Source organism: Monopterus albus, unplaced genomic scaffold, assembly GCF_001952655.1.
Source record: "Monopterus albus unplaced genomic scaffold, M_albus_1.0 scaffold45.1, whole genome shotgun sequence".
Lineage (NCBI taxonomy): Eukaryota > Metazoa > Chordata > Actinopteri > Synbranchiformes > Synbranchidae > Monopterus > Monopterus albus.
Window position 1 is genome coordinate 2814424 of NW_018127925.1, and position 8897 is coordinate 2823320.

The 8897-nt window shown below is 38.3% G+C and overlaps 1 protein-coding gene across 2 annotated transcripts in view; it reads right to left on the minus strand.

Annotated features, from left to right (window-relative positions):
* The window catches only part of LOC109960250 (transmembrane protease serine 4-like), a 15280-nt gene extending 7860 nt beyond the window's left edge, over positions 1-7420 (minus strand). Inside the window, exon 1 of one of the 2 annotated variants that reach the window (XM_020600207.1) lies at positions 7345-7420. Coding sequence is in view for 1 of the 2 variants with exons in the window: in XM_020600206.1 (XP_020455862.1) it covers positions 3323-3328 (6 nt within the window). In the remaining variant the exon portion in view is untranslated. Of the gene's footprint in view, positions 1-3322; positions 3465-7344 lie in introns of those variants that run through there. The other variant, XM_020600206.1, reaches the window with a different exon arrangement.
* Positions 7421-8897: the final 1477 nt, after the last annotated feature.

Consider the following 8897-nt stretch of genomic DNA (forward strand, 5'->3'; position numbering starts at 1 on the left):
AATTGAGGAGTTTAAATATAAATATAAATGTATGTGTCATACAAGATATATGCAAGAATAAGATTTATTTGAGAAGGCATTAAGGAAACACTCTGTTTTAATTTTCTGTGTATTACTTGTTGGTGAAGAAGATAATTACCTATGTAGAGATACTGCTTGCAGCCAATGATGCATGAAATTTTTTGTATAATATGATGTTATGGGGTAGGACTGGATAAGTCTGACTTCTTCCTACTCCATTCAAACATGTAATAGGTGTAAGCAAACTGAAAATTAGCATTGGTTGGATATGTGTAATTATGTGTGTGTTGCTGTCATTTGTTCTGTTCTGCATGTTTGAAAGAATAAATCAATCAATCATTTGTCGTTTAAGAAAAACAAAGGAATGTCAGTAAATTACTAATATTTCTTTCAAAAGCGGATTTCTAACCACGAATCACCAGCATCTCCGCCATGGAATCACACCACCAAATTCTGAAAATTTTCAATCCAGACTAGTTTCATGGTGCACAAACTGAGATCATCTGTGTTGTGACACTTTTTGTAAGCTGCTTTCAGTGCATCCTCTGTAGTTGGCAGATGTGATTTCATTCATCAGAGGTGACCCTGTACTGTTATAGGTCAAGTGTCACATCAGTTTGGCTGTTGACCAGCCCATTTGCAGGTTCTCCTCCCCTGGTATGTAGTGACAGGCTGACAGTTTGAAGAGCACTTCCATGTTCTAGTTTTGTCTTGTCCTCCCTGTTTTTGATTCATTGTTTCAACTTTAAACCTCTGTACAGTACTCTGTATGCGTTGCATAATACTTTGGAAAGTTCTGCTTAAAAGTATTAGGTAAATTCTCACATTTGCATATGTCTATGCCACCAGCCGCATTCTCCTAGAATGGCTTCAGTTGAAAGGAAGTGCTCAAAATCACCCAAAGTGAAAGGTATGAAATCTTATCTCTGTGTATTAAAAACCACCGATACTATTGCCTCATATCAGCTCTAGGTCAAATGCAAGGAACAAGCAAAGTGTACAGTCTCTATGAAGAGAGAGGAGTAAAGAATGTTGTTGGGCAAGTTTTTTTTAATTTAACTCTGCTATGAATCAGCTGTGTCGGCTGAGAGCTGTGCTGAGAAACTCCCCGAGATACATTCATAAGACACCGTTTCAAATGCTCATGTCTAGCTTAAAGCATAAAAGCTGCATATGTCAGAGATATCGACATATTATCCTTTATTGTTGTGAAATCCTTCTCAGATTTCTCTGTACACTGAATAAAGCAAGGTTTCACTTGGGTGCATTAAGCCTTGCAGCACTTTCGCTTGTAATATGAGACTTGTAATCACGTATGGTGAAGTTGTATATAATTAGTTTGTAGCCATGTCTTTCCTCTTATGTAATAACTTTAGATATCTTTTGTGTGCTATTTGCAGTGTTGCCTCACACTGATAATATGGAAATTATCAGTTGAAAACCTGTGTAATAGAAATGTCTCTGTGTAAGTGAATAATTTACTTTTAACAGAGGCTGATTAACATCGTAAAAATTATCACACACACCTATCAATACTATCAACTGGAGGGAAACTCTGACAGGTCGTCATCACCTGATAGTTAGCATAATGAGGAAGGATGAGTGAGAGGAGTAATGGTAGAATGATTGAGTCAGAGCATTTTTGGAGGTCCAGCTAACCAAGATGGCTAAAAAAAGGCACACTGCTGAGAATTGACAAGCACAAACCTGAAACTGTTATGTCATACTATGACATACAATTATTATATCTGTCTTTGTATCATGACTAAGAGCCAGAACAATGTTTCCAAACAACTAGGTAGCATTAGCCATATGTGAACATATTGTATCGCACAGGTTATTTCTGCAACTAACCTCGATCCTGTTAAATGTGTTTTTGCGTCTTCTAGAGTCAGACTGACTGATACGATGGGACAGCCAGTTTGCCCAGCCTTAGTGGGAACAGCTCCAGCAAAGTATAACTGGTTCAACCAGATAAAACCCTGCTATGGTAAATATTTTGTTCAAATAAGGTGTCCCTGTTGCTGCATCTCACCTTTGTTGGATTATATTAATTCACAAAAGGTCTGCTGAGAAACTATGGGTGACATGGTGGACTATAGAATTTAACACAGGACAGGTTTAGGTCTCAGGTAGTAAATGTGACTGAGTGGCACGTTGTGCTGGCATATGATTTTTTTGTATTACATTGTTATAATTTTGTATCATTCATATGAACATTGTCAATTTGGTCTTTTTTAACAATGGTTACTTTCTCTAAAGTAGTCTGGACTACTTTCTCTAAGTCTACTTTACTTCTGTTCTCAGCCTTATATTGGTTACTTGCCCACTGCTGCCTTACATAAGGCCATGTACATACGCGTTGAGAGCCGCTCTACCAGAGTCAGATTCTTTGTGTGTCCAACACACCTGGCCAATAAAGCTGATTCTGATTCTAAGTAACTTCAATTAACAAAACTATATTTCATTAGCTTTACTGTAGTTCAGTTTCTTCCGGTGAGTCATGAGTTTTCACCACAGGTTCTCAGAGACTGTATGGACTTTTTAAAAAATTTCACCATAGACTGTTCAACCAATTTGAACACTGATCTTAAAAACAGGCCTGTTGTCTTACTTGTCATCTTCAAGTCTTCAGCTCGCACCTTTTCAGAGAGTATGAATAACTTGAACAGTGGACTGCCTTTTCGCTTGTCAGAGCAGCAGAGTAGAAACTCTTGTTTATGTGACACATGAGCAGTGTCTCGCAGTTATAATCCAAAAATCATTCATTTCCTTTTATTACAAATGTGTAGTTTCAGTAGTTAACTACACCAAAAATTGCAAAAAAGTAATTTGATTACTTGAATGGCTATTCAAATATGAATGTAGTTGACCTACCAGCAAGCTAACACAAAATGTAGTCAAACTCCTAATTTAATAACATGTAATTCAGTACTCCCCAAAACTGCACTACACACATACAGACATGAACAAGCGTTACCAGAGCATCATAGAAGTAAAATAAACTATTCCACACAAACCAAATAAAATCAGTCAGCAGGGTCATTATGCACCTGAACTGTTCCCACTTGCACCCCAAGCTGCCACTGCAGCATAAGGCAATATGCCCTCCCATGCACATCTCCAAAAATGCAAAATAGAGCTGCTGGTATGAGCCAGTACTGCAAAATGGTAAACAAATGAGTTACAAGGATATATATAGTGACACTATTCAAATAGCCATGGTCCTTTCAATGTAAACCAGTGACCTGATTAGCCATCTTTACAATGAATATGTTGATTCCACCTCATTTGCACTCACCCTCATGATGTAGTTGAAAAGGCCCTCAACCAACACTGAGTAGAGTTAGCGCTGCCCTCCTTCCCTAGAGGTGGGACTCCCCAGAAACTCACTATCTCGTGCAAGTCCTTTGTCCTCTTCCCTCAAGCCTGCTCCATTTGCTTGAATTACAAAACTTGGTTTGATTCAGTCTCTCGATCTCTTTCCTGCTCTCCTTTTTTTGCTCCGGCAGTGTAAGTTAATCTGGCTTGAATGGTACCTGACTTGCCTCTTTCTGAAACCCCAAGGCTATAACAAAAAGTCATGAGTGTAACCTGGTGTTTCAGTCCTTCCCAGAATGACCAAGCCCTGGTGACAAAACAAAAATACTCCAGGCAAACTGAACCCTCCTCTCTGTCTTGTCCTACCTGTGTGCCTTCTCGGTGTTGTGTCTCCTCCCACTCCAAACTTTTTAAACCCTCTGGACATAAAACACGCCTTCTTTTTTGTTTTGCCTCTTTTTGCATCCTTCACCCTTTAGCTCCCCTCTAGTGCATCATTGCTCCTCATATGTTGCTCAGACATACAACCACACATCTGGAAAGACACAAACAGGATACAAGCAAAACACAGATGTAACACAGCGATGCCACAAACCCAGACATATTGTGTAGTTAACAGTGGCATAGTGTGTGTGCACTAACATGACCTGAGGCCGGGGTGTGGCTCTTTGTTTACCTGTGTTTTGAGTCTAATGAGAAGTCAACTGGTATCAGTCTGGAGTTCCTGGCTTACATCAAACTGTGGCTGATGCCATGCCACGTCTCATAATAATAATAATAATAATAATAATACTTTATTTATATAGCACTTTACAACTCAAAAGGAGAACAAAGTGCTTCACATAACATGAGCATAACAAGGATGTGATATTTACAGTTGATGCCCTACAGGAATCTAGAAGGCCATGCATTGCTTTGAGCTAAATACTAATGCCAGAATGCTAACACACTTAGACTGACAATGCTAATGTGCTGAGGTGTAGCAGGTGTTAATTGTTTACCATGCATGTTAGCATACTAACAGCACAGAACACAAGGTACAGATGAAGCTTATGGGGATTCCATTTTCTTTGCAGGGTTTTGCAGGTAGTTGGTACATAAAGTAAAGTATTGGAAATATGTATATATGTATATACATGTGTTATATATATATATTTTTTTTTTATCTGATGATAATGCTAAATTGAAAGTGAGAGGGTCATCAAAGTTGTTACAATTCATCCTGAGGGAGGCAGCTGTCATGCCAGTTCATTAAATAACAAAATATAAGCCCTGAGGTGGCACCAGAGTAAATCACTAAACTCATTAGGATTCAGCCTTTGGTAAGAATGAACATCAGGACAAAATGAAATGTAATCCATTCAAAAGATTCTGAGATATTTCAGTCTGGACAAAAGCGGGCAGACCAACAGACCAGCGCATGTGTGACTAAAACTGTAGCACATTACAATCATATTTGAATAGGCTTTTATTCTATGCAGAATTAAAGGTAATTTGACATTGGAATTATACATCATAAAACAGCTTTTTATGGGTTGTAGTAAAATAGCATGCAGGAATGAGGAATGCTGCAGGTCTAGGCACACCTATGTTATGAGAGTAAGAAAAAAACTGTTCTGACATCACTTATTGGTGTGTGGCCAAAAGTGTAACATGCCTGAAGGTTTCAACACACAGAAAACAATACAGCAACAATATAGTGTCCTGTGTTTTTAAGTTACATTACCCTTTAAAAATCCTTGTTAATGAACACTGTGGTCACTAGGTCTGTGCTTCTAAAACGTAGCCACTAGGAATTGTATGGGACACCTATAGGGTTTATTTTGTTTCTTTAATCTGCAGTCAAAGAAAATATATGGGAGAACTGTGGTACTGCAATCAAAATAGATTTCTTTGCAACATAACAATAATAATAGTAATAATAATAATAATTACAATTTTCTGATTACAACCCCAACGCGGGGTGAGGAGTAATACTACGTCTCTACTGGGCAATGACGCTGAAGTGGCAGCTGTGATGAGCCAGTGACTTTGGCTGGAGGTCTCTGGCCTCTACCACTATGAATTCATTCACGTTTCAGGGAACTGACTTGCATTGAAGCCACTCATGGAAAGAAATTGTGTCATTATGTTACTCTTTAGTTACAAAAACCATTTAGTTTATGTTTGGGCACAAATTTATGCATCTAATATGCCTATTACCAGTTCCAGATTATCGGTTACTAACAGCAGCGGAGTCACACAGCTCAGTTAGCAGTAGCTACCTTAGCGGTTAGCAACAGTAACACTAAAGTTAGTCACTTGAGTCTGCCTATCAATCTAACAAACAAATAAACAAAGAACACCAAACTCTAATTCTTAATAAATACCCGCAACTAAGGTCATTTGTCCCTGGCTGATGCTACACAGCATTTCCTATCAGGTCCATTGATGTAGCGGAATAGGATAAGTAGCTGTATTATACACACAATTATGAATATAATTTAGCCGTTGGGGGGCGACTGTGGATCAGTGGGTAAAGCGGTCATCTCCCAACGAGAGTTGGTGGTTCAAATCATGGTGCCTGTGCCTGGTCCACATGTCAAAGTGTCCTTGGGCAAGACACTGAACCCCCAAGTTGCCCCTGAGGGTTAGAGCCATCGGTGTGAGTTGACACCACAGATGGCTGCCTCAGTTCTGTACCGAAAACAAATTCCTTGTGTGTAACATACTTGGCCTAATAAAGGTGATTATCCAACAATTCCAACATTTGTTGTCTTGTGTGGCATAAACAAAAAAGAGAAAAAGCTTGACTGGGAATACAAGAAAAAAGGAAAAAGAGTCATTGTTATATGTAAAGAGCAGCTAATTGTGTTGCTTCACCTAGACTATGGAACGAGCTCACGCCCAACCTTTGCTCACTTGGCCTTGATAATTGTCTCAGAGTAACAGTAGATGTGGAACTAGACAGCTCTATATACTGTAGGTAGGTACAGCTACATAAGTAAATACACAGAGCTTTCAGAGTGGATCAGGCTAAGCCTGGTAGCTGTTCTCCACACAAGGTCTCTTTCACCATAGGAATTTCAAGGTTAACTTCTGATAACCTTGTTGATATTCAGCTCACTCTAGTATGAGCTATGGTGCATGACCTCTTTTGTATGTTTGCCTGCAGTTACAGTAGGTTCCACTAGGATACTAGTTTGGGGTCTAAAAAGAAAAGAGTGTATCATATGCTGTCATTCACTATACTGTACTGTATGCACACTAGAGTGCTCATTTCTATCATAGTGCATTTCCAACAGAATTTACATTGTAAATTACATGAATATTTTTCTGTGAAAGTGTTGATCCTGCCTGACAGTCTGACTGGTGGGCAAAGTCTGACAGGTGACCAAAGGCTGACAGGCTATAAAAGAGAAGATGGGTGCAACACAGGGATCTAATCAGTCTTTTGTATGCCCTTGTTTGTTTTGCCAAGTCACATTGCTTCCTAATCCCTTCAGCTCTCACAGCATGACAGTCATATACAGTATTGATTATACTTAATTTCTTTGCCACAGAAAAATAAAACGGTTGCTGCTAAATTCACTGGTGTTCTCCTCTGAGACTGGGTGCATGCAAAGCTTAAGAGCAGCCATATAAACATCTGATTTACTAAAAAGCATGCATACAGTCCAGATGGTTTACGTATTAAAAGATTCATTTTGAGCTAATGGTAAGATTTTTGTATGATGCAGCTTCTCATTAAAAAAAAGTGGCATCAAATTCAAATCGCAAATCTGAGAAACCAAAGTAAATTAACTTTTGTTACAAGGTTTAGTTAAGTTTAGTAGGAAACTTGATTAGAAATAGCTCAAAGGTCTTTTTGAGTTGACTGAGTTTATAAAACAACACATATAAAAACATTAACTGCCTATAGAGCATGCCATTCATTTATTTATCCACATACAAAGTGATTCTGGTGCTGAAGAAAGGTAATTTAAAAAATGACATTCATGCAAACATCGTATTCTTTCTCACCTGTGAAGCACTGGTCACTTTGTCAATTGTTGCTAGAAGAGCATCTGAATGTCATCCTGGTGGAGAGACGCATTCCCTGTGTCTGAAATTCAACATGTACTCCGAGGAGCTTCTCAGCCAATGTGAGGCGTGCTCACCCTAACACCAACCTTTATTGCTTCATCTGGGACAGTAAAAGTTCTTATATAGACCTCTGCCTTTTCACGGCAAACAACTTCTCTCTCTCTCTCTCTCACATACACACACCCATATTTACACACATTGCTCCTTAGTTTGCCATCAAAACCATTACACCACACTCTTCCTACCAGTCAAAGCACCCAGACACATGCCCACATATGCAATTGTGAAACTTGATCCTAAGCTTGGGAAAAGTGATAGGAAGTGCTGCTTGAAAAACAATGGATTAATAATTAACACCTTCATGTTTCCTGTTCCCTAGACTCTAAAGGATGTATGTTGTCCCAGTCACATTTTGGATACCCACATTTTTGTATGTTTGACAAAAGCGCTAATCAGTATGTGATATAATTTAGGTTAAGCAGAGGAATTTTAAAAATGACATTTGGAAAAATATGAATGACATTTTATAAATATATGACAAAAGAAATTCAATTGAACCAACCAGGAAAAAAGCTGGATAAAACAGACACTCAAGCTTACTCTAGAAGACTGTCTATGATATTACATGATTTTTTCCTAAATTTTTTAAATTTACCTCATGTTTTATTCTAAAACTGGCAGTTTAAGGTAATCAAAGTGTATCAGGAGGTTAAGTACTGTAGTGTGAATAATTCAGAAACTGTCAACCCCAGTCCTGTGATCCTGTGCCATTTTTGTTAGGAACACAAAACACAGTTTTAATGAGTTTGAGTTTAATGCTATTGGGTCAGCTCCAACTTGCCAACAATACATGAATGGATTTACGGTATAAGGAAGTAACTGTGGTGCCTGCTGAGAAAAGGGAAGGTTGCTATTTGTTGTTTGCCACATGTATTTTCTGCAATCCATAGTGAAAGATGATACATGTATCATCATAATAGAGGGCTTCATAGAATGCTGCCTTGCTGTGATCTGATGGTAAGAGAAAACATCCAGGAAATTTGCTGTCATATTCCCAAAGTTCTACAAAGATTTCCTGAGAATAGTTTATTCTCTGCTGACCGCTCACAGCATGCATCTAATAAACAGCTACAGGCTGCATGTCGGGAAACAGCCTATGGGAAATGGGACATGTTAACCCAGTACTTGTAATCTGAGTTTTTCATCCACATTTTTACTCACATTGGTTTGTTTATGGACACCATTCTATTATATATGTCTTATATAAAATTAAACATATCAGAAATAGAGCTGGACCTATTTTGACTGTTTTCCAGTAAACACAGTTTATTTCTCAGATTTACAATTAGTTGTACAAAAGACAGCTTGCCAGGGACTTGGCAGTTATTCACATAACATTTCAAAAAGGAAAGTGTGTTTTCACTGGTCCTTTAGAAGAAACAAAATGATAAGTGTTTCTATGCACCTGTTAAAAGGGTAATGTCACTTGG